Source organism: Lycium barbarum, chromosome 1 (assembly GCF_019175385.1).
Source record: "Lycium barbarum isolate Lr01 chromosome 1, ASM1917538v2, whole genome shotgun sequence".
Classification (NCBI taxonomy): Eukaryota; Viridiplantae; Streptophyta; class Magnoliopsida; order Solanales; family Solanaceae; genus Lycium; species Lycium barbarum.
The window spans coordinates 103,984,051-104,011,041 of record NC_083337.1 but is presented as its reverse complement, the minus strand read 5'-3'; the positions used below and the strand labels follow the sequence as shown (position 1 = coordinate 104,011,041).

The 26,991-nt window shown below is 36.0% G+C and overlaps 2 protein-coding genes across 2 annotated transcripts; one reads left to right on the top strand and one right to left on the bottom strand.

The window, feature by feature from the left end:
* Nucleotides 1–6,691: 6,691 nt before the first annotated feature.
* LOC132636728 (uclacyanin-3-like) lies at nt 6,692–10,442 on the top strand. Its single transcript, XM_060353732.1, has 2 exons — nt 6,692–6,953; nt 9,853–10,442. Exons 1-2 carry the CDS (start codon nt 6,797–6,799, stop codon nt 10,194–10,196), a joined length of 501 nt encoding a protein of 166 aa, XP_060209715.1. The 5' UTR covers nt 6,692–6,796; the 3' UTR covers nt 10,197–10,442.
* Nucleotides 10,443–11,254: 812 nt separating this feature from the next.
* Nucleotides 11,255–26,182, bottom strand: LOC132636726 (uncharacterized). The gene is made up of 5 exons (XM_060353728.1): nt 25,666–26,182; nt 23,297–23,734; nt 23,023–23,115; nt 18,827–18,966; nt 11,255–11,847 (listed from the first exon to the last, which is right to left on the bottom strand). The coding sequence occupies exons 1-5, from the start codon at nt 26,002–26,004 to the stop codon at nt 11,424–11,426; spliced, it is 1,434 nt and encodes a 477-aa protein (XP_060209711.1). The 5' UTR covers nt 26,005–26,182; the 3' UTR covers nt 11,255–11,423.
* Nucleotides 26,183–26,991: the final 809 nt, after the last annotated feature.

The window sequence follows — 26,991 nt, the reverse complement described above, 5'->3', positions numbered from 1 at the left end:
ATTCAGTACATATTCCGTACTGACCCCCCTTTCTTCGGGGGGCTGCGTTTCATGCCCGCAGGTACAGATAGTCGGTTTGGTGACCCTTCAGCATAGGACTTCTATTCAGCTGTCTTGGAGAGCTCCGTTGTTCCGGAGTTTAGACTTTTGGTACAGATCTTATGATATATATATATATATATATGTATGTTTATCCAGGGGTACGGCGAGGCCCTGTCCCGCCATATTTCTCCATTCGTACTCTTAGAGGTCTGTAGACATATGTGTGGGTTGTGTATAGGTTTGTTCAGCTGTGTTTATACGATGTGCTATGGATATTGATATGTTGTGGAAGCCTTGTCGGCTTGCGTATGATATTGATATGTAATGGCAGCCTTGTCGGCTTGCGTATCCTTTCATGATATGACTCGTTGTGACTATATATATATATATATATATATATATATATATATATATATATATATATATATATATATATATGACGACGTTATGAACCATTTGAGTGCTTTTGTAAGTTTTCATATAGTTCGTATTTCAGCTTGACTATATCTGATAGGTATGTATACGGGTGTACAGGTCGGGCACCAGTCATGGCCTACGGGGTTGGGTCGTGACAGAACAATTGCAGGATTTGTTGAGTAAAGGATTCATTTGACATAGTATTTCTCCCTGGGGTTCTCCCATGTTATTTGTGAAGAAGAAGGATGGATCTATGCATATGTATATTGACTATCGGCAGTTGAACAAGGTGACTATCAAGAATAAGTATTTGATACCTCGCATGTATGACTTGTTTGACTAGCTTCAGGATGCTTCTATCTTTTACAAGATCGATTTGCGATCTAGTGATCAACAGTTGAAGATATAGGCATTATAAGTTCTTGTAAATGTCATTTTTTTACTAATGCCCCCGCAGCCTTCATGGAATTGATGAATGCGGTATTCAGACCCAACTTGGATTCCTTTGTTATCGCCTACATTTTGATCAGGAATATGAGCGGAATTTGAGGATTGTGCTTGGGATTATGCAGGAAAAAACAGTTTTATGCCAAGTTTTTAAAGTGCGAGTTTTGGCTTAGTTTGGTGGAATTCTTGGGACATGTGGTAACTAAGGATGGTATTATGGTAGATCTCAAGAAGATTGAGGTGGTTAGGGATTGGATTAGACCCGCTCCAGTCACCGAGGTTCAAAGTTTCGTAGGTCTTACGAGTTACTATCGGTGTTTTGTAGAGGGGATTTCATCCATTGCATCCTTGGTGACTAAATTGACTGAGAAGGAAGTGGCACTTCATTGGTCTGATGAGTGTGAGGCAACCTTTCAAAAGCTCAAGACTTTGTTGACTACCGCTTTGATTCTGACCTTACCTATCTAGGGTGAGAGTTTTACGGTTTATTGTGATGCTTTAGGAGTGAGCCTGGGTTGTGTGTTGATGCAAAAACTAAAAATGGTAGCCTATGCTTCCATGCAATTGAAGATACATGAGAAGAACTACGCCACTCATGACTTGGAGTTGGCAGTGGTAGTGTTCACTTTGAAGATTTGGAGGCATTATTTGTATGGAGTGCATTGTGAGGTATTCACGGATCATCAAAATCTTCAGTACATATTCAATAAGAAGGACCTTAATTTCAGATAGCATAGGTGGTTGGAGTTGTTCGAGGATTATAACATGATTATTCTTTATCACTCGGACAAGACCAATGTAGTGGCGGATGCCTTGAGTCTGAAGGCGGTGAGTATGGGTAGTCTAGCATTGCTGCATGTAAGGGAACATCCTTTGGCTATGGATGTTCAGTCTTTGGCTAATCTTTTTGTGAGACTTGATATTTCAGATCCTGGTAAAGTTCTAGCTTGTGTGGAGGAACGGTCTTCCTTATTAGAGCAGATTAAGGCTCAGCAATTCGATGATGTGAGATTATGTAAGATTCGTGACAAGTTGTTACAAGGTAAGGCTAAGGAGGCAATTCTTGATGGTGATGGTTTTTCGAGGATCAAGGGTCATATTTGTGTTCCTAGAATGGTGACTTGACTTGATTGATCATGGAGAAAGCTCAAAGTTCGAAGTATTCCATTCACCCAGGGGATAAAATATGTATCGTGACTTGAAGCAACACTATTGGTGGTGTCGGATGAAGAGAGACATAGTGGAGTATATGTCTTGGTGTTTGAATTGTCAACAAGTGAAGTATGAGCACCAGAAGCCTAGTGGTGTGATTCAAGAGATGCACATACCCGAGTGAAAGTGGGAGTGCATTGTGGTGAACTTTGTGGTAGGATTGCCACAGACTTTGGCCAAGTTTGACGTTATTTGGGTCACTGTGGACAGGTTGACAAAATCTACACATTTCATTCCAGTTTAGACTACCTACAATTCTGAGAAGTTGGCCCAAATCTACATTCGGGAGATAGTATGTTTGCATGGAGTGCCCATTTCTCTCATTGTGAATCAAGGCACAAAGTTTACATCTCATTTCTGGTAGTCTATACAGAAGGAGTTGGGTACTAGAGTGGAACTTAGTACAGCTTTTCACCCTCAGACTAATGGCCAGTCCGAGTGGACTCTTTAGGTTTTCGAGGATATGTTGCGGGCTTGTGTGATTGACTTTGGTGGACATTGGGATCAGTTTCTACCCATGACAGAGTTTGCTTACAACAATAGTTATCATTCGAGTATTAAGATGGCACCATTTGAGGCATATATGGTAGGAGGTGTCGCTCTCCGATTGATAGCACCATTCACATTTGATTGTATTGTCTTATTGAAATTCGTATATGAATGTTTGGAAAGAAATAAGCTTTATGACTTGATTGAATTGTAGATTTTCTTATCTTAAATGTTTAACTATTTATAAACTGTAAAACTTAATACTAACGAAGTGTGGAGGTGAGCATCGGAAGTACTAACCCTCATCATCGCTTCAGCTTAGGGTCGATCAACGATGCTGCTGAGTATACCTGTTTCCCATTACCCACTCTACACTTGCTGCACCTTTTGTGTGCAGGTTCTGACCCGAGTTCGAGTAGAGGATGAGATCCTACCAATCGTTGAGGCGTGCTTTGGAATTTAGGGTGAGCTGTTGGCTCTTCCGTAGCACTGGATTCCATTTCTATCTTTTTATCTTGTCTTTATCTTCCTGACAGTATTTGTAGTATTTCAGGCTTGTCTTCCCGATTTAGTAGCTCAAGTAATTATGACTTCCAAGTTTTGGGGAGATCTATATATGACTTAGACTTATTTTATGTTTTGTGTTATGAGACTTATTATGATTCGTTTTCTTCTAAATTCCACATTTAACTTATGTTGTATGACTTAGCTGTTATTTGGAACTTTAGGTCAGACATATGCGAAAAGCTTTAAATTTGTAGCTTCTCCACAAATAATTAGTTGAAAGGCTCACTTCTCTTTTAACACCAAAACCGATTATATTATTGAGCACAACCTTTACATGAATATGAAATTAACACCGAATCTTAATTTTATAAGCAACTCATTCTAGAAGGCTTGTAAAGAAAATCATTGACCATAGCGACGTATGCTTCTTGCGTTTTGCTTAATGGTTGGCATTAATGAATAAAGAAGGAATATAAAAGATTGAAAATCCCCAACTGTCCCTTTGATTAATTACATTTCAGTTAGCTCCTTTTGAAAAAACTAATGCATGGCCTAACAAGTAACTAACCCTACCAAACACGATGGAAATTGATTGTCCAAAGTCAAATACGTGACAGCCATTTTCTCAGATTATCGAATAATTAAGAGAAATTGATTTACAAAATGTATAGTGTATTCATTATATTCACCTGCTCTGTGCATGATGATAACAAATTAGGATCAATACCTGGCTCGGCTTGTTATTAGATGGATGACTTCGTCTTAATTCATTTCTAAAGGAGTTATACCTTTTGAGGCGATGTGAAAATTTGCAAGTATCTTTTCTTAAGGTAACTCGAGTTGTCAACAAATATTGATTCATAATTAAAGTTGTATATCCAACACCATTGGTGCATAGCACTTTATGTGACGATTATGTACAGATAACTCTTTTACTTTCGTACCACCCATATAATATATCTATACATGAGTTGGGAAATCAGGAGCACGATTAGTTGACTATCTGAATTATCATTACTGATGGGGTTTGATTCAACACCTTGTAATCCCCTTCTCTTTTCCTATATATCAACGTTTTTTTAGTAGGACCATCGAACCTCGCTTAGGTATTAGGAAGATTAAAAAGGTCAAATTTTGCACTCCTTTGGATTCACCGCTAGTGAATACCTCTGATTAGGTATTAGGGAGGGAAAGACACCACTCGACAACTAAAATGGTGGAAAAAAAATTCACTGATCAGTTGTTAGTCAGAATCACGGTTTATGATTGATAACCTCTTCTTTGATATTCTTTTTTATCGTACGTGAATTATCATTTGAACTCAAAGAATGTTTAATTAGTACTGGTTGTCAGCTTATATACCTTACTCCCTTCAGACATTTTATCTATCGTTTAAGACGTTCATTAAAAGAAAAAATTTTGATAACAATCAGAATGGGTATTTGACAGACTAAATTATCTCTTTATATATTTCTTAAATAATAATTAAATGACTATATATGTCGTCTTGAAGTAGTAATAAGAGTAGAATCAGAGAAAAACGGTGAAAATAGTAAATCTACGTTACGGGGACTTAGATTAATACGTGCTTCTTTCTAAAATCTACGTTATGAACCTATATATCTATTATAAAAAAACTTATTTTTATAATAGTTTAAATCTCATTTTCTAAATGAAAAAGCATGAAAATAGTAATCAAGCATATAAATTAATGATGTAGAATAAAAAAAAAAGATAGAATAAAATTATTGTTTGTATTGATAAATAATAACCAAAACTCAAATATCTACGTACATAATTGAGAATAAAAGAGAGTGAGAACTTTATGAGCATATACTCAATTCAAGTAATGAGAAAAATATAACTATCAGAAATGGAAGCAGATTTTATAATAAATTTCTAAGAGATTATTTATTTATCGTTTAAACGAATTTTAAATTATGTGCTAGAATATATTTCATTAATGAAAATCAAAGTTCAAAATTCATATATACAACTGAGAATGAGAAAGAAAGCTGTTAAATAACTAAGCCCCCGTTTGGCCATAAGAATTATTCACTTTATTCCGGAATTTTTTTTCACTTTTTTCCGGAATCAGCGTTTGGCCATGAGAATTCCGAATACAACTTGAAATTGTATTCCGGAATACCAAAAACTCAAAAAACTTGTTTTTCAAAAAAATTTCACTTTTTCACCAAAAACTACAATTTCAAAAACTATGGCCAAACACAACTCCAACTCCAACTCCAAAATTCCAAAAAAAAAAAAAAATTGTATCTATGGACAAACGGGGCCTAAATGTTAGAGAAAGGGTGATCCGATTGAATCCCCTCGGTTGAAAATTGGAATGGGTAAATAGGGCTTAACAATTTTTTTTAGTCATATATAAACTGTTAAATAACTAAATGTTACGGAAAGGGGGTTCAAAACTATTTCTGCAGTTCCAATCTTAACGGTGAATATAATAAATATTTTCTTGTGTGAATTTCTTACTCTGCCTTTGAGAAAATGTAACTTAAATATATACTTAATATATTTATATTCAAATAACAATCACAAAAAATAGCATATAGAATTAAAATAAAAGCATAAAATGACTATTCTATATATTACTTTAATGAATTTAAGTAACAAAATATAATAAGGTATAACATAATTTAAAGTATAGGTAAAAAAGTAGAACATAGAGGGGGAGTTGAAAATGACAAGGGCAAATTGACATTGTCTAGTTAGAAGAAAAAAAATGTTAAAAGTCTTCTCTAACTTTCTAGTTTCTACCATTGTAAGTACTTTAGACCAATTATTATTTATTAAGGTGACATATAAAATGTACAGGAACAGGGGATGTTAATTGTTCATAGTTAGACGGAGAGTTTTGGTTTTTAAAGTAAAATTAAAGGCCGTAATTGATCATAGATCACCATTAATATAATGCCTAACCCATTGTGTGTCAGCTTATATTTCTTGCTCCCTCTGGTTCTTTTATCTGCCACATCCATTAAGAAAATAGTAATCAGAATGGGTATTTAACTAAACTATCCTTATCTTTTCCTTCAATAACAATTAAGTAACTATATGACTTAATTCTTGAAGTAGTAAGGTGAAATTAGAAGAAGAAAAATGTTTAAAATCTTCTTAACTTTCTACTTTCTACAATGACAAATACTCTAGACCAATTTTTATTTATAAAGGTGACATATAAAACGGACAGGAGGGAACATTATATAGATTAAATTGAGCCATTTTTAGCAACGATGAAGCCAAGCTGCAAAGCTTCAGCTCCAAGTCAAGAAGAAGAAAATTGTGTGTTGTTGATGGTGGTGGTTGGGGGGGGGGGGGGGGGGGGGGTGTTGTTATCAAATGCCACAAGTCAGATAAAGATTGGGGAAAGACATACAAAAATGTCCTAAGGCATTAGGTAGACATAGAAAACAGTAGCTAGCACCAAACTCTCCCCAGTCTAATATTATATGACAAGTGAAAAAACTTCAAACTAACGACTATTAATTATTTTTCTAATACGTAACTTCTTGCTTTTGAACTAAATGATTGTATACACATCCCTCTATATAAGTTGGGCTCACATCCATCATTTCCTAAACTTGTGTATTTCTTTCTTATCTCCAATACAAAGAAGAAAACGCTAATCATTTGAAGGCTAATTAATACAGAAAGAATTATAATGGCTATGGCTGCAGCAATTTTCCTAATTCTTCTTTTTGCTTCTCCAACGGCCTTTGCCAAGGATATTATTGTTGGAGGCAGCAATGGGTGGAGCCAATCTGTAGATTACTCCACTTGGGCATCTGGTCAAACTTTCAATGTTGGTGATAATCTTGGTAAGTTAATTTGCCTATCTTTGTTTCTTTTAGCACTACAAGGAATTACATACATTATTCCCTCCGTTTCATTTTGTTTGTTTTAGTGACTTAATACAGAGTTCAAGAAGTAAAAAACACTTTTAAATCTTGTGTTTTTAAACTAAAGATATGTGTAATGTACCAAAATACCTTTTAATCTTGTGGTCTTAAATATGCTATGTGAGATGTTGAAATTAAAGAGTTGTCAAATAAGAAAGAGGCTCTTTTTCAAACACAGTAAAAATAAAAAAAAATAAAAAAAAAAAAAAGGTAACACAAAAATTGAAACAGAGGGAGTGTATAATTTTTCTGTAGAAAATTGGAAAAAATCTACACATTTTCCTCAATTTAGAGGTGTTATATCCTTTGAGAAGGAGGTACTTCGGAGGGAGAAATTGTATTTTAACAGAATTTATGACTTTCAATTATTCGAACCCTACATATATGTGTAGAAAAACAAAGATCAAGCTAAATATTATTTTGAAAAACTTACCCTCTGAACTTATAATCCCCAAAGTCTGAACTCTTCATGATCCTCCACTAGTTTCATATGATTTACATAAAAGCATTAAAATTCATTTTTATTTGGAAAAAAAAAAAGCGAAATTTTAGTTAAAGATATAAGATAAATAGACAACGATATTTATTAAGATAATTAGTTCCTCTTTTTTTCTTTTTTTTTTTTTTTGGCTACAATGGAAAAGACTATATAAACTAGTTAAAATCTTTCAAAAGCAAGTCTGGGTCCATTTAAATGTCGTTTAAGGTTGTGTGCACCAATTAAAAAGGAAACATGTAATAGCATTTATACAAGTTATTTGACTAAATTATCCTTTCTCTCCTCAAAGTGAGTAACAGTGAGAGATCTTTAAAAATTATATAAATCATTTGCTGATCACCCGAAAAGTAATAATTAAATGCCTTTTTGTATTTCTTACACTTAACTTGTGGATATTTTTAGGAAATTAAACGATATTTAGTATTGCCTAGAATCATATTATATCAGAATAATAGTAGTTTTGATCTCTACGTTATTGCTAAATTCTACATTTGGTTCTAGTGATATATGATTCACCATATTTAACCTTGAATTATTAATAATGTCATTTTGGTCCCTATATACAAGAAATATATTATATTTGACTATTTAAAAATAAATTACCGTGACTATTGAGTAACAATACAAACTTAACAAAACATGTGACTAATTAAGTGGTGGAACGGTTAATAATTATGGCACATCTATGAACATTCATGAGTAAAGGAATCAAAAGTGCACAATTTAATTAATTGAAGGTTTTAATATGCTTGGTCAGACTCAGATATCATAGGAGCTAAAATAAGAATTTACCAATAATTAAGTGATAAAAAGTGCTATTACCATATTATGTATGATATGAGCGATTATGACAAACAATAGCAGTTTAGCAAGTCACCATCTTTTGAGTATCATTTTCATTTACTATACAAGATAGTTAAAAGGTTAATGTCCAAAAAGCTATTAGGAGTAGTTAGATAATTAGATCCCACATCTGGTGATTTCTCAAATGAGGCGAATCTCGATCATGGCTGACATACTGAAGGATGCATTATTGAAAATATCCATATTATAATATGGTTGTTAGAGTTTTACATCATAATATGACTCTAAAAAAGTCATATCTTACTCTACGTTCACCTAATACAATGAAGTAGACCAATTGAAAAAATATTTGTAGAGTCACCAGAATGTACGTTTTTCATAATTTTTCCGCTTTACCTTACGTTATTTTCATTGGAGATACATAATACTATTAGTTCATTCTATTTCGTTTATTATATAAAATACCTTTATTATTGGAGCATCATGTCATTTGTTTGTAAGGAATTGCCATCAGAATCACAAATACTCTTAAGTAAGCTGAACAAAAAGGCTCGGATGGCTCATCAATAGATTGGAGGAGGAGATTGATGTAATTGGAGATTGCACTTGCTAAAGCCTCGTGCCATGTTTTCGTTCTCTTCATATGATACATTCTTGGGCTAGAGGGTTAATAGCTTTTCTCCTTTATATATATATAGGCTTTGGAAAACTTCTAGAATGAAATTCCCATCATGCGATACAGTATACTATATTTATCACTGATACTAGCTATATTGCCAATTTGTCCTAGCTATATTCCCATCACTGATACCAGATTCATCTACTTGGCCTTTTCAGTCATACTATATTTATCCTTTCCCCTATAAATCCACCTTAGCTTCATACTCATCTTTCCCCTAATTGCTAGGAGCCTCACCCCCTTGGCTCAATCTTTTTCCCAATGCTTGTAAAGCCCTCTTGACATGACATGTCAAAAAGACCACAATTTATAGTGCATTCACTTTTTGCTTAAAAGACCCCCATCTTATATTATATGCTATAGGAAACAGACTGATTTTAGTTCGTTTTGCCTTTTTGTTCGAGTCTCTAACATGAGATGTATAATGTGCTCATACTCATTATTATGATGTTCTCTCTTCAAGACCTCTATCAATCTATGAATTGAGACCGCAACTTAAATTGTTTGATTATTATACTTCGAACCTTCATTCTTTTTCAAACAGAGGGTAACTCAATGCTATTATTTCTTTATGAGTTTATTTTCTTTCTAAACATTGTGCACTGATAATGTAAAATAAATATCAGATCACTTACAATGCAACTACAAATAAATAAGCAATCGTTGGTAACTTTAACTAAATTAGTAACTATTCCTAGTATCACAAGCAAAACCATATTAATAATGTAAAAGGAAATTTTACATTGTCACTGTATATAAGTTATACTAATACTACTATCGCTTAATTACCTTTGGGTTGGCTTAGACTAATAACAAAATTTCAATACATTTGACAGTGTTCAACTATGGTGGAAGCCATGGGGTGGACGTAGTAAGTAAAGATGACTATGACAATTGCAACACTGGAAATGCTCTCCAAGCTTTCACTGGTGGCAAGACTAGTATCCCCCTTTCAAGTGCTGGTGACATGTACTTCGTTTGTCCTACACTTAATCACTGTGACACTGGCATGAAATTGGCCATTAAAGTTCAAGGAAGTTCATCTGGTACAACACCAGCAACTCCCTCTGGAACCAAGTCCAACCCACCTAATGGTGTCTCTGGTGTTTTTGGCAACATGAGTAAATTGGTAGTTGGATTTTCAGTTGTGGTGGGTGCCTTGTTTGCATTCATGGGCTAGGGAAGAGGCAGTGCTATTTATGAATGAGTTCTGTACTTCCTACTTACGTCCTATTTCATTTGGGTTCATCAATTTGCCGGTTTATTTCCTTGTTATTTGTTCATGAGCAGTAATTTTGTGTTCATATTATTTTAAGGAATAAGTCATTTCTTTCTTCACCACTTGTGAGACCACACTGGGTATTATTCTTGAGTTTGCTTATTCTTTTATATATATCTCTAGTACTATTTGATTGTTTCTTTCGCATCGTTTATCTTCCTATCTTGTTGTTGTTGCTGTTACTGCTTGTTATTACTGCTTCCTTTTCATTTCCTCTTGAGCCGAGGGTTTTATCAGAAACAGTCTTCCTACCTTCACAAGGTAAGGGCAAGGTTTGTGTCACACTACATTCCCCAATTTTCTTAATCACGTTGCCAATTCTTTGAAAAATCAAATACTCCTAAGAAGAGGCCAAACGGCAGGGCGCGCACACAATGACATATATCTTTTAATGACACACACATACACATCAATTTCAAACATCTTAACAATTGCAAATCAAGTTCAAATAATTTAACATTAGAGGAGATTAATAAACTATTATCCGAACCTTATCATTCAGTTTCTTTATATTTAGTACATACTGTTCTTGCTAATCTTTAAAAAATAAAAATAAAAAATAAGACAGTCAAATAACTTTGATAATTGGAGGCAAAACCAGAAACTAAAATAAAATACTTTCTCCTTTTAAGTTTTATTTTATAACTCAAACACATTGTTCAATAATATGTGTGTTTTATATTTTATATCTATCTATCTATCTATATATATATATATATATATATATATATATTAAATTGTATACTCATTAACATTGAGTACACGCACAAAGCGCATGCCCAGAAACTAGTAGAACGGATAGTTTAATTCGAAAGGAGGTCCAATTAGACATACTTTCTTACAAGACAATTTTCACTTTAGTTTATCGTATTCCTCCTTTTGTCTTCTTCGAATGTGATATGTTCTAATTCTCTTATTGAAACTGTAATTTTCAGATGACGAATTAGTTAAGAATTCAGTTGGAAATGTCAAATGGACTACTAATCAATTATTTTGAGGGAGACTGACCATGTGAATGCATAGAACTTGAATTCCATTTATGTCAACATGGATTCAAAACTGGGTCATGACTCTTATTAAAAAGAAAAGAAAGAAAAGGGGGTAAAGAGAATTTACATGGGTGGTGGATTACCATCTTCTCTTCATCTCAGACTTCCATCGAACCTCTTTAAGTTTGCCATCCGTTTCATAATCTCTTTCCATAACAAGGTTCACTCCTTCGTCTGAATACCACCCGACTCCTATACATAATGTGCCATCTTTGTTCACATCAACATAACTCGTAACGCCTCCTGGCAGCCAAAGAACAGTTGCATCCTGCATGTCTAACATTTCTTCTTCTCCAAAGTATACTGGATTTTCTGGAAGGCTTCTCTTCTTCAGGTTTTCGGTGCATAGGTAAACGTAGGGCACGCCGTCAATTCCTTCCATTGTGTTGTCCTCACCGTAGATAGGTGTTGCACTCATCTCAAACACTTTCCAGGATCCAGTCAGCTCTGATGGTTGGACTCTTCGTCTTTGAGAAAAGGGCTTCACGTCCAGCTCCATGTCACTATAATTCATAGGGGAGACACCAAAAGAAATGATTAGAAAATTTAATACTTGCTCCATATCATTTTATATTGGTGGTATTTGACTGAAATGGAATTTAAGTAAGACTTTCAATAAATACCAAACGCACTTACAATTTATGGTCTTAAACATGCCATGTCATCTCTGTGGCCATAAGAGCATGTTCTCTTTTATAAAGAAGAGCATTTTTTTATTGGCTATAAAAACATGTTTAAAGCTAAAAAGTTCCTAAATACGGAAAGGAGTCTATCATTTTGAAACAGACTAAAGCGTATTCTCATGCAGAATAAAGTGTCAAATGCAGGCTCTATCTCTGCAATATTAGTTAACAAACTACCTTTTATGTACATATTCAAGAGAGCTATAAGAAAATAAAAGAGTACGTCCCAGCACAAAAACTTCACTAACAGCATGAAAATTTAAGAAAAGAACTCTTACTCCACATCATCAAGGCAAATAAAAATGCTAAACTGGTAGGACTGCCAACGAAACCATCCCTTTGTGATAACCATCGTCTGGTTGTCGATGCCCTAAAGCTTTCTATATGTCCAACCAATATGTGCACATCTCCATATGGGAGTTAAAGAGACAAAAATATCTCCACTTCACAGTTGAAAGGAAACCATGGGAAGAAAGAACTATCAAGAATAAGTCTAACCAGGCTACAAGGAAATGAGTAGGTCTCCCGACATTTTTAGCCTGATTTCAGTATATATTACCATAAGTATCACTTATCACAACCCGTTGCAGAGAACAAGTACCACTCAACTGTTCTTACCTTAATACTATCATACAAGACCACCCCATTGATTTCATCTGAGTCTATCTTCGCCTCAACTTCACTACCATACTCACCACGATATTCAGTAAGTCACTCATCAAACTACCGATTAAACCATCATTAGCATTTTTGACCAAGACCATCGTTACCATTTCTGGATCAATTTCATCACATGGGTCATGATCACAAATCTAGCCATTCCATTACCGGATTATATCTCAATAAACCAGCATCAAATAGAAACATTAATATGACAAAGAACAAATATAAATTAGAAGACTACTACTTCAATATTCAGTCAAACTGTCGGTTCATTGCTATCCCCAGTAATTCTTTTTTAACGAGTGCTATTGCCTGTGTTCTCATTCTCACCTAAGGAAACTCCTTTTCCATTAGAGAACCTCTTGAACTACTACTGTAGACCGCTAACATTACTACCCACCCTTATCTTATCAATGCAAAATAGCTTCAACGTGGATTTTCTGTATCATTAACTACTAATAAGTACTCCCTCTGTCCCCATTTATGTGATACACTTTCCTTTTTAGTCTATCCCAAAAAGAATAATACTTTCTATATTTAGAAATAATTAAACTTAAAACTTACCCTTTTACCCTTAATGAAATGATTTACAACCACACAAATATCACAAATATCTCTGACCTGTTTTAGACCACAAGTTTCACAAGTCTTCCTTTCTTAACTCCATGCCTAGTCAAACTATATCACATAAATTGGGACGGAGGGAGTACTAAACAAGCTCTATAGATTTTACTAAGGCCCTGTTTGTGTTGCTTAAGATTAAGGCGTATAAATCTGAATATACATATAATATTAAGATTTGTGATTTGTATTATGACTAAGACGACTAAATCTGAATACACATCACAGTATTAAAAACTTTGTATTAAGATCTGAATACGAATAATTAAGACCATTTGTTTTCTCAATATGTGATTGTATACGTCGTCTTTATTGAAAATCAACAGATAGAAAAAAAAAAAAAAAAAAAAAACTAACTTATCTAATTCTATATCAGCAAAATATTATAAAAATAAATTTATATAGTGGTCGATGGTGGTGATGGCTAATAATGTGGCCGTGGGTGCTACTACTTGCAGTAGTTGGTACTGATGGTTGAAAGTAAGGGTTAATGGTGGTAGTTGACGGTGATAGTTGGTGGTAGCTTGGCACCTGATAATTGTAGTGGATGATGATGATGGTGCTAGATAATGGTGGTGGCAACTAATATCTGTGGGTGGCTGATTGTAGTGCTTGGTGGTGGTTGTGGTAATGGAAGTTGGTAGTTATGATTGTAAATGGTGGCTAGTAGTGGTGATGGCTGACGGTGGTGATGGCTGACGGTGGTGATTGGCTACCCTGGTGGTTGTGGTTGAGCATGGTTATTGTGGGTGATAGTGGTTGGCCGTGGTGGGCGACGAAGGCGGCAAATTTTGGTGAAAGTGGATAGAGTAGCAGTGAAATACCTTACTTGCAGAAATCCTAGCATGACATCTTAATATTATTAAAACTTTGTTATAGGTCTTAACCATTTACATCTATTTTTTTTTTTAAAAATGAATCATTCACATCTATTCACACTCATTAAGTGGTTGTAAAAGGAAAAAACAAATGCACTTAATGATTGAGGGTGTTGTTCGTAAGATGAGTAGGGGAAGAGCGACCGGGCTCGATGAGATTCCGGGGGAATTTTGGAAGACTGCAGGCAGGGCAGGTTAGAATGGTTGACTCGACTCTTTAATGTCATCTTTAAGAGACTAAGATGCCCGAAGAATGGCGATGCAGTACAATGATTCCATTGTATAAGAACAAGGGCGACATTCAAAGTTGCAACAACTACAAAGGGATCAAGCTGCTAAGTCACACTATGAAAGTGTGGGAAAGGGTGGTGGAGATGAGGGTGAGGAAAGGCGTGTCTATCTCAGAGAACCAGTTCGGATTCATGCCGGGGCGCTCAACTATAGAAGCTATTCATCTTGTACGGAGACTGGTGGAGCAATACAGGGAGAGGAAGAGGGACTTGCACATGGTATTCATCGACCTAGAAAAAGCATACGACAAAGTGCCGAGAGAGGTTCTATGGAGATGCTTGGAGGCTAGAGGTGTACCTGTGGCGTACATTAGGGTGATCAAGGACATGTATGATGGGGCCAAGGCCAGGGTGAGGACTTTGGGAGGAGACTCAGAGCACTTCCCAGTGGTGATGGGGCTGCATCAAGGATCAGCTCTTAGCCCATTTTTATTCTCCTTGGTGATCGATGGATTGACGTGGCAAATTCAAGGTGAGGTGCCATGGTGTATGTTATTTGCAGATGACATAGTCCTGATTGACGAGTCTCACAGCGGGGTTAACGCTAAGCTGGAGGTTTGGAGACAAACTCTGGAGTCTAAAGGGTTCAAGTTGAGTAGGACCAAAACAGAGTACTTGGAGTGCAAGTTCAGTGATATAGTACATGAGGCTGACGTGGAAGTGAAGCTTGGCACCCAGGTCATACAGAAGAAAGATAGTTTCAAGTATCTTGGGTCTATTATACAAGGAAATGGGGAGATTGATGATGACGTCACACATCGTATTGGTGCAGGATGGATGAAATGGAGGCTTGCCTCCGGAGTGTTGTGTGACAAGAAGGTACCACCGAAACTTAAAGGCAAGTTCTACAAAGTGGTGGTTAGACCAGCTATGTTGTATGGGGCGGAGTGTTGGCCAGTCAAGAAATCTCATGTTCAGAAGATGAAAGTGGCGGAAATGAGAATGCTGCGATGGATGTGTGGGCACACTAGGAGTGATAGGATTAGGAATGAAGTCATCCGAGACAAGGTTGGAATAGCCTCAGTGGAAGACAAGATGCGGGAAGCGAGGCTGAGATGGTTTGAGCATGTGATGCGGAGAGATGAAAATGCCCCAGTGCGGAGGTGCGAGAGGTTGGCCAGTGACTGCTTCAGAAGAGGTAGAGGTAGGCCGAAGAAGTATTGGGGGGAAGTGATTAGACAGGACATGGCGCATTTCCTGCTTACGGAGGACATGACCTTAGATAGGAGGGTATGGAGGACTCATATTAGGGTAGAAGGATAGTAGGTAGTCGCGTTTATCCTCCCTTGAGAGTAGTTATGTTGTTGTATAGTTTCTTGTCTCTTCATTTCTGCGAGTTTCTGCGAGTATCTGTTGGTTTATAATGGCTTATTTACCTTCATTGTTTTCATTTTCATAGTTATTTATAGCAGTTAATTCTCCTTTTACCATGACTTTCTTGCTTTGTTATTCCTTGCTTTCATATTGTTTTCGATACGCTTGATCATATCTAACCTTTTGTCTTGTCTTGTCTTTCTTTCTCTCCTCTCTTGAGCCGAGGGTCTTTCGGAAACAGCCGCCCTACCTTTCAAGGTGGGGGTTAGGTCTGCGTACATTTTACCCTCCCCAGACCCCACATAGTGGGATTATACTGGGCTTGTTGTTGTTGTTGTTGTTAATTGAGATATGAATGATTAAGATTCCGACCTGAAAAACAAATATGTTTAATGACTGATCTGAATGATCAAGATTAAGTTAAGACCTTCATTAAGCAAACAACTGAGGCCTAAGTCTGCTAAAACCTCATTTGATTGCACTTAATGAAGGTCTTAATCTTAATTATTCAAATCTCAGTCATTAAGTCTGTTTGTTTTTTAGGTCTGAATCTTAATCATTCAGATCTTAATCATTAAATGCGTTTGTTTTTTTAATTTTACGACCAATAGGTCTGAATAGATCTGAATAATTAAGATCTATAACAAAATCTTAATATCATTAAGATGTCTCTTCAAAGGTTTTACAAAGATGGTGCAATTCATCACTACTACATCCATTTTCATCGATAACCGTCGTCGTCGCCGCCCACCATTATCAACTACCACCACCTACAACCACAATCATCAGCCACCACCACGCTAATCACCAGAGTGTGCCATCACCACCATTTACAATCATCACCATTAATCAGCAATCACTAACGACAATCACCACAACCAGCCATCACTATAAATATCGCCAACCATTGTCATCATTCACTACCACCATTAGCTACCACTATCGTCCACCACAATTATTAGTTGCCACCGCCAACTACCACAATCAACAACCACTATTAATCACTACTATCAGCCACCATTACCACTAGCTACTACCAAGAACCATCACCATCACCCAACACAATCCCCAATTGACACCCACAACCACCATCGCTATCCATCATTACCTCCAACTGTCATAAGATTTTTTAAGAATATTTTATTGGTATAGGATCATATTAGTTTAGTATTTTATTTCAATTCTATATTTATTAATTTTTAAATAAAGATAAATTTTATATATTCAGATGTTCAGAAAATAAACAATCTTAATTATTCAGTGTTCAGATCTTAATACGACATCTTAATATCTTAATATTCATATGTGCATTAAGATTCAGACGTCTTAATCTTAATGAAAACAAATAAGGCCTAAGAGACGCGAGACAAAATAATTCCAAGGTATCCTAGGACATGGTATGTTGTTTCCCTATTTTTTCGGTTGCTTCTTTTTTTCTTTTTCTTTTTCTCTCTTTTTTTTTTTTTTTTTTTTTGCCACACTCGTTATTTCAGAAAAGAGGCGGTAGTTGCCTTCTATAATCTATGCTATAAAATAGAAACTTACAAGGCCAAGTACACAAACGGCCCCTCAAAGTTGGCTCCAATTTTCATTTTAACCCCTTAACTGACCCTTTTAACTCCAACCCTAACAAAAGTGTGTCTATTGAACACATTATACTAACATAGCAAAAGAAGTGTTCCTCACTTCCTTAGGCGCGTGAATTGAATCCCAAAAATATTTTCCTCTTTTTCTTTCTTTTGAAAAGCTCACATTTTCTCTCCCCACTGCCACCACCACCCTTCTGTAGTTGTCACCACCACCCTTCTGTAGTTGCCACCACCACCCTTCTCCTTCTTCAAGCAGCTGCTGCTCGCCACCCTTCTCCCTATTCCTCCTCCTATTCCCGCCACAACTCCTACTCTTGCCCTACCTCCTCCTCTCCCTGCAAGCACTGCCACCGCTGTCTTCTTCCTCACATCCTGTCTGCCACCACCCACTTTTTCTTCTCCTCAGCGTCTGTAATTAGAGAAAACAACCAAAGAAACCTTCCATAACCAACAACCCTAATCAAGCCTCTCTTCATCCAACAGAACCAGATTAAACAAAACGGGTGGCAGCAACCAGATAAGAAAATAGCCCACACCGGAAAAACCATCAAAAGATCTGTCTCCAAACAGTGAAATACAGTTGATCAAGGACAAATTATTCCAACCAGTTGGGACAACATATTTAAAGAAAGTTGTAATCTAACATGAATGGGGATGTAATTTAAAGAAAGTTGCATTCTACTCTGATAAACTCATGTTTGTTCTGGAATGAGAAGAATGGGGTTTAATAATGTTTTGGCATGAATGGGGATGTAATTTAAAGAAAGTTGTAATCTACTCTGATAAACTCATGTTGTTCTGGAATGAGAAGAATGAGGTTTTATTAATGTTGTGGCAGTTCACCTTCCTCATTCTAAAAGTCGAACTAAGTGAATCCAACAATAATTAAGTATCCAATACATTAATACGTTTCAAACTGAAAGGAAATGTTTCCATTACGATGTTGTTAAGTGCTTAATGGAGTGAGAAAATTATTGATTGGAGTATCCTCCTTCAGTCCAGAAAAATCTGCCTATTCTGATTCCACGAGTGGAGGTCGCTGGCAAAACAGCAAATCAGGAGTTGGGTGCCGGGAGGGAGCTTTGGAGTAGAAAGAGAGGGAGTTAGGATTTATTTCATGAGGTGTCTTTTCCTTTCTTTTTTTCTTGGCTCACATGTTTTTATTTTATTGGTCTCAATTGTTTCATCACACACCTGGGCTTATTTACACGCATTGAGTGAGGTGTCCAATCGGCACGTTTTTGTTGGGGTTGGAGTGTTCAACAGGTATATAAGGTGTCCAAATGGAAACGGGAGCAACCTTTGAGGGGCCGCCTATGTATTTGGCTAACTCACAACAACAGATATAACCCACGTCAGACATAATAACCTAGGATTAAGCATAAGTTAGCAGATTAACATGTCAGAATTACAACCTATAGCATCAAATATAAGATACTGATACCTTTGGTCAGCTAGATTAGCAGTACTAACCCACTGCTCTTCATATACAGCAACCCTCAATATTTGGATGTCTGAACCCCCATTACTGAACTCTATTGTGTGCACCAAGCGGAGTCTCTTGTGACAACCTTTTACCAGACACTGTATAGGGAAATAAAGGAGGAGACATTAAATTTCCTCAAAGGGACGTATAAACCAAACAAAGAATATTACACTACGATATTGTTGTTAGTGGAAACAGATAAGATAGGAGATTTTGTACATAGTAACGCTAAGGAAGGGACACTGATAAATAGGATTGCTTTTGACATCTCCCTCAAAGAAAAATTCAAAACAGAACACCAAGGTACGAAATGGTGCTAGTGTTGCTTCCAAGAGTCAATTTGAGTTGAGGGAAGTAGGGAACCAACGAGCTCAATCAGCTAGTCCAAAAAGCAGATCATGACAATAGCTGTTGTTTAAAGCACTGCTTTAGGTCACTGAAGTTGACTTCAAGAACGCATATTGAATGCATCTCCCTCAACCCCTCCCCCAACCCAAGAAGAAGAGTAAGAGAGAGAGGTAGATAGAGCGAGATTTAAGATACACTAATGGTAGTAATACAGCTTTCAAGAGTTAATTAAAATCAAAACAGCACTAAATGAAATGACGCCATTCATCAAATCCTAGGAAGAAGTTAAAGAGGTGAACTGAAGTTAATAGAGGATATGGATATAAGAGCTAGTGATATTACCGAGATTGAACTAACTTCAAGTGAACAGATTGGAAGCAACTAAATTCCAAAGCGCAACTAAAGCGTGTTTTCAAAAACTACGAACACAAACAGCAATTATTTGAACAAATAATTGAAATAGTTATCATTACATAAGTATATAAAGTAGAATTCATGGTAATCAAGTTTAGCCATTCCAAAGTTCTGACTAGATGCAAAGAAAATGTTCAAGTTTCTCCTTAGACTCTGTCACTAGCTTTTGATATAAAATTTATAACTTCCTATTCATTATCACCAAATATTCATTAATAACAATTTGCTTACAATCGGTATATCACTTTCCAATAATGTTTATTGATTTTACTCTCTTAAAGACAAAGTACATGGACAATGAGACACATGACTTGAGGCCTTCGTGCTTCCTCCAAATTCCACCTAAACAAGGCAAAGCGCCTAACCTGCACTTCACCTAGCTTAAACAATTAACCACATATTAAGCGAGTCTTTAACAAGATTGTTTTGGACAATTTGTGCACACAAAAAGAAACATATCTTAAACCTAGCTCCTTATTCCCAAAATCAAGATACTATGAAACAAGACATTTTTTGTTGGGATAAAATTAAAGTTTATTGATGTGAGGGGGGTAAAAACCAGTATATAAGTTAAATATAGAGATAAAGATTCTTTTTGAACTTCCATCCCATTAACACATCTCTAATAGATCCTAGCACTAGCCATTCAACTATTAACACATTCCACAAATTAACTGTAGCCTTCTTTCAAGCAGACACTGATCCGCAAATGACCGACATCCTCGCATTCTTATACGTTTTTTAACTTCCATCCGAATAACACATCTCTAATAGATCCTAGCACTGCCCATTCAACTTTGAACATATTCCACAAATTCCCTGCAGCGTCAAGCGGACATTCAATCAGCAAATAACTGACATCCTCACCTTCTTATACATGAAGCATTGATAATGTAGGTTGTCCTTTTCTTCAAGCTCTCAACCGTCACAATGGCTCGCAAGGCTGTTATCCAAATAAAAAATCAAGTTTTCCTCAATGTCCTAACTCATACCTATATTGAGGAATGATAAAAAATTCCTTTCTCCCTTTTTGTCAGCCTACTATAGAAAGAAATTCACTATAAACATACCATCGTTCAACCTTTCCAATTCCTATTGTGTCCATGGATTTGTTTAACAATCTTACCAAACAATTGAACTCTCTTATCTGCCCGCAAATTCCTTTGATTTTGAGGTTCCATAGGATCCATCATCTGTGCTCTCTACATTATTTCTGGCTCCAAAAACTAATCCTAGTTCCATTGCCTGCTTTAAATGTAATATTCACAAAGACCCTTCCACCCTTCTATAATACGCTTACACAATAATACACAATATTACACCATACGGCTATGTTATCTGATTTGTCCTATGGTTTGTCCTCTAACCACTCTACCTGCACCCCAAATTTATCAATGATGACCCTCGTCTAGAGTGCTTGGCCCTTTATATCAAAGGTCCAGTTCCATTTCCCTATGAGAGCTCCGTTGTAAAATCCTTAGTTCCATCCTCCAATATCCCCACCTTCATCATAGTATGGTTCAATTTGATTGAGTGGCAATTTTCCACCTCCGCTAGCATCCCATAAAAATTATATCTGCATTTTTTGATCGTGCAACAATAAGGGCATATATAAAGGGTCCTCTTAATAAGAGTCACATACTCTCTTTTGATAAATATTGCTTTGCGACCTTGTGTCCTCTTTTCAACATTTTCGATCACTGGGTGCTATACCACATAGTCCTTTATGAGATATACCGAAAAATTCCAAGTAAGTTATCAATTTTATCACATCTTATAACTAAAAATACTTGCCAGCAACTCTATGTTATCTACTTAACCCATTGGAATAGTTTTACACATCTTTTGGAATGATTTTACACATCTTCAAATCGATTCTTAGTCCCTATACTGCTTGAAACCGTAAAGTTCTCACAGAAATAGTGCTGATTTTCCTCAACATCACATAATACAAGTGTATTATCTGCAAATAGCAAATGAGACACCTACTGCATTACCTGCTAGTTGTGAATTCCATCAAATAACCCACTGTTTTTACTCAATTGAACATCTTGCTGAGTGCCTCCATGACAAGTATAAACACTTGAGGAAATAAAGGATCCCTTTTTTCGCGATACCTTGAAGTTCCCAGGAAACCTGTGGCACTTTCATTAACCAAGACATAGAATATGTCCATAGACGCAAATGAATCTGCGCCTCACCCTCTCTCAGAACTCCATCTGTTCCATCACAAAATCCAAGAAAATCTCAATTGGTCTGTCATATGCCTTTTCCAATCTAATTTTCACTATAATCCTATCTCCTTATTTTTCCTCCTGGAGGCCACAAACTCATTTGCAAGCACAGTTGCATCTAATATATGTGTTCCTTCGGCGAATGCATTTTGGGACGTCAACAACATACCATCTAGGACTTTCTTAAGTCTAAAAGAAATCACTTCTCCAAAAATCTTGTAAATGCTTCTTAGTAGACTTATATGTCAAAGATCCTTCATATCTAATTTGCCATCACTTTCTGGAATCAAGGTGATAAAAGATGCATTGAGGCTCTTCTCGAATTTTCCTATAGAATGGAAGTGACATACTACATAATGTCTTTGGTTATTGAGTCCCACCATTATGAATGAAAGCCATCTAAGTTAAATAATAATCATACTTATTTTTATTTTATTTTATTTTAAATACTATTCATATCAAAGTAGATACTAAGGATTTAAGGTAAATACTTGTCTCCTCAACATCCCAATTAAATCAAAACTCAAAAGTGTCTAACCTCAGCCATCTATGGAACTCGTTCACTTGTTGCTACTAAATGGGAATATTTTTGGGACTTCATGGACAGAAGATCCAGATTGATAATGATGCAGCTAAAGGGGATCCTTTCACTCATCATCACACAGTATTACACTTAATGCTTGATCAAGAAAAATATATCTTTTTCAGCAACCAACAGTAATTACATACCCTGACAAGAGATATTTGTACTTCAGTATAGACATAGAGAAATATGATTTGCAGAAAAAAAATCAGCTCGTCAACTATGTTGCTCGGACTCTTCAAAAATATCACCGGGTGCGTGTAGGATCCTCCAAAAGCTATGTATTTTTTAAGGACCCGACACAGGTGCGACAACATTTTTGGAGAGTCCGAGCAACATAGCTCATCAATATAGCAGGTCACTAACCCAATCATATTTTGGTAATGCTCTTTGGATAAGTAGAAGTATTTTGATCTCTTTTTCTAACAGTTATGCCTATCCGGTACCATCGCAAAAGTACTCTGATTCCTCTTCTTTTCTACCAGTTCCTCTTCTTTTTCTACCAGTTACCATCGTAAAAAAAAAAATATATATATATATATATATATTTAACCAAGATAACATGTGAAACGTACTTGCTCAAACTTAAAAGTTGGTGACAGGTAATATTTAGACTCATCAGATTCACCAACTGGGATATCAACTGGGCCTCTGGAGTAAGATCCATCCTGCAAATAGATAAAACCTTTTACCATCCTGCAAATAGATAAAATCTTTTACTGAAACTCTCCTTAGTAATGAACTAGTATGGAGTTGACCAAAAGCACTAGAAGCCATAATCACCATTAATGGCATAACAAAAAATAACACAGTAGAGAACCAATGTCATAAGCACCAAGCTAGCTTTACCTCAAAGAAAACAAGACCAGGTTCCATTCCCATAATGTCTTCCTCCATAATATCAGTCTTTCCAAAGTCAAAAGATTCAAACTTTGGCAAATTTCTTGATTTTCTATCAGGTGATTCAAGCATATGGAATGACGATGCTGCATCTGTGGGCTTCTCTAAGCTTCTGTCGTCACCCCCATTCAGTTCTGGAACTTCACCATGTGGATTCACTGTTACCCAATTTATTTTCCTTCGGATTAGAGATCTTTGACTGACAGAAGGAGATGGCACGACATCAATACGAGAAAGAGTATAGCAGTCAAAGAGGTGTTCATTCTTGTTGCCAATCTCAATAGGTTCCATCTCTGCCGTGATGGGAGAAAAAACAGCTCCAACTCCCTTCCATATCCCACTGACACTACTAACAAATGTATTCCACGAAGGTAGGATAACAGGTTCCTGAAATGAAACATACGTCTATGAATTTGGGAAGAGAGAGAAGAAAAAAAAATAACAGTTAAACAGACATAATTTTGCTTGTACGCTCATGAATAATCCATCAACAGGAAAGTCAGGTAGGGCCAACTGGAAGTAGCTGTGACGTATCTACGTCCAGGCAAAATGAGAACTCCTATATAATATGTTTGAAATCACAATGTTCACTGTGTCATCTCAGGCTATGCTTAACCTTTCTAAACTTCATCACACTCCCTAAATTTCTCACAACCTACCAGTCATTGACTTGAAAGGCTTTAAATAGCAGGTGTCTTGAAAATAAAAACTGTAGCTGTATTTTAATATTAGAAATTATATACTAACTGTAGCTGTATTTTACAATTAGAAGTTCTATACTAACTTTGTACTTCCAGCACAATTTGAAAAGGTATCAACAGTATGATCTCACGGAAAATATTCATCACTTTAATGTTCAAAATCAGCTGAATGGAAACACTATAAGTAGATCTTAAAGGTATAATCAACTCAAAGACCTTGCTCCTCTTCTACCAGTCGAAACCACCATTTACTATGGTAAGCTAGCAAGCTAATTTCAATAGCAGAACTGATTATTTAGGCACATCCATGCTCTCATCATTCCATGACTTGTCATGTGTTTCTTTCTGTTATATCTAATTGGATATAAGATAGACAACTTGTGCATATGTCATTTTGCACATGTAGTCACTCCAACAGCTGCCAGAAACGCCAACCCTTCGCCAATTTAACAGCTCACACGACATGTTAATAGCAAATGGGCCAATTTCCATATGACCTGCTGCAACATGTGCAAGCGTACAGACACCTTTGGTTGCTAAATGCTGGAAGCATGCTCATGTTTGAGTCAAATAATCATAAACATAGGAGTTTGTCCCAAATTTCAAAAATAATTTAAGCAGACTGCATGTCAAGAGTACCACAGCACATAATTACATTGGGATTAAAAAACAACCAAAAGAAAAATAAATGGAGGTCCTATGGACATATACTCTACTCTTTCCGAGTTGCATCCTATTAACAAACACATTTTAATAGCCGTTGTTGTGTGCCTGACATGTCATAACTTAGTTGACAACCTGTCTGTCCTCCTGGCCAATGCACAAGAAAAATACAGTATTCAAATATAGGAGGAAGTGAGAATTAGAGTATCTATCTGACGCTTGAATTCAAAAAAAGACACAATATATGGAACCGGATTATGTACATTTACTAAGAATTCACTCCCATTACAAAATTCAATCAGCTACACCTCAATCCCAAATTGGATCAACTTTGCTCTATCCAAGTCAATTCACCACTTCCATTACACATTATACATAAAATTGATGAAATCTTTAACATACACATAACACACTCAATTATATTTTTCTCCCCCCTTCCCAAAATAAGTGTCGGTTTAGCAAAATAAAATTGTACCCTTATATTGAAGAAACTACTTTTTCTTAATAGTGCTCAATTTTCAAGAAACATCCAGTGTTTAATGTTTTTCTTAAACATTGAAACAAACTATTTACTTTCTTAATAAAATTGTACCCTTATATTGAAGAAACTACAGTTACCCAAAATAGGGGTAACTAAGTAAACCTTACCTTGTGTTTAATGTTTTTCTTAATGGGCGTGAATTGAGCTAAAGCGACACTTAATTTGGGAGAGAGCATATTTCCTTTGTTTCAATTTCTTTGTCTTACTTCCTTTTTAGTTTGTTTAAAGAAAATGTCTTTTTCCTATTTTGGCAACTCTTTAATTCGAATATTCAACATGGCATGTTTAAGACAACAAGATTAAAACGTATTTTAGTACATTTTACATATCTTTAATTTAAGACACAAGATTCAAAAGTATTCTTTACTTTCTTAAACTCTATGTCTAAGGTATTTGCATAAAAAAAAAAATACCTGAGTCTGTAAAACAGTTTGGACATCCATTAACATAGCAGCAGACATCATAACTCTATCACCTTTACTACTTTTCCTAGTAACATTTCTCCTGATCCTCTTTCCACCACCTATTTTTCTCATCCTTCCCCTCGGCTTCTCTCTTTCCTTCTCCTTCTTTGCCATTTCATTGTTATCAAGGCTCCACACATTTTCCTTCCCCTTCACTTTACTATCAAACTTTCTATCTCCACTGCAGGAAACGCGAGGGTAGCAATAATTGGGCTTACGGTAACTGCTAAAACCCAGGAATTGGAATTTGCAAGCGCCTAGAGATAGAGGTTGCATGCTTGTGTTCATCACGCCACAAAATTAAACGTTTTGGTTATGAATTGTTAACAAGGGTTTTGGTATCACTTAGTAACAGAAGGACGGATGAACGGTTCGAGAGAGTACGGGTGCCTTTTGCTGCTCAAAGAACGGCAAGCATTTGGAGGGGGGGTTAGATTTTGGAGGATGAGCTGACACGTCAGCAATGGATTAAAATGAGAAAACTCCATCTCAGTCCCTAAACTTCTAGAATGTTTACATATAGCTTATGTACCTGGATTAAACTGTAGTTATTATAGACAGGTACGTACGTTAGCGGGATAGTGGAACCTAAGGGTAGGCTTGTGCACGAGTCGGTTTGGTTCGGTTTTGGCCATCATCGAGTTGAAATTTCGAATTTCGACTTTATAAAATTCTCACCCAAACTCGATTCATTCTATGTTCAATTCGATTTGTTTTTATTATTTTGGTTCGGTTACACAAATCGATTTGTTCGGTTTATTCGAAATTTAAACAAGTAACTATTTCATTTCAGTTTTAGGGTAAACATAACAAAAAATAGTGAGATCCTAAATTTGCAACCTTATAACCAAGAAAAAACCATAAACTTGCAAGCATAATAGCATATAAATAGCAAAACAAGAGCTTGACAACTTGTGCAAGCATACAAATTCGCCAACACCAAATTACATATACCAAATTAGTCATATTAGTCACTAGTGACATATAAATTCGGTTTGTTCGGATCGGATCGGTTCGGTTGATAATTGAAGCCAACCGTATCCGAACCGTTAAACCGTAATATTTTACAATTGCACTTGTAAATCGATATCGAATTGTATTATCCAAATTGAATTATCCAAATTGTTTCGAATCGGTTTGGAAATTCGGATTGAACCGATTTGTGCACAGGCCTACCTAAGGGTCCGTTTGGACATGATGATCTGAAATCAGAGTGATTTTATTTGGATATGCAATTTTAATTTTTTTAATTATTTTTATTCATAAACATGAAAC

What these genes read in the sequence shown, in the direction of transcription:
- LOC132636728 (XM_060353732.1), top strand. Translation starts at nt 6,797, where the DNA reads ATGGCTATGGCTGCAGCAATTTTCCTAATTCTTCTTTTTGCTTCTCCA. An exon ending in CAATGTTGGTGATAATCTTG is followed by an intron (nt 6,954 to 9,852) that starts GTAAGTTAATTT and finishes TACATTTGACAG; the next exon opens with TGTTCAACTATGGTGGAAGC.
- LOC132636726 (XM_060353728.1), bottom strand. Translation starts at nt 26,004, where the DNA reads ATGAACACAAGCATGCAACCTCTATCTCTAGGCGCTTGCAAATTCCAA. An exon ending in AAACTGTTTTACAGACTCAG is followed by an intron (nt 23,735 to 25,665) that starts GTATTTTTTTTT and finishes GTTTCATTTCAG; the next exon opens with GAACCTGTTATCCTACCTTC. An exon ending in CTGGTCTTGTTTTCTTTGAG is followed by an intron (nt 23,116 to 23,296) that starts GTAAAGCTAGCT and finishes ATCTATTTGCAG; the next exon opens with GATGGATCTTACTCCAGAGG.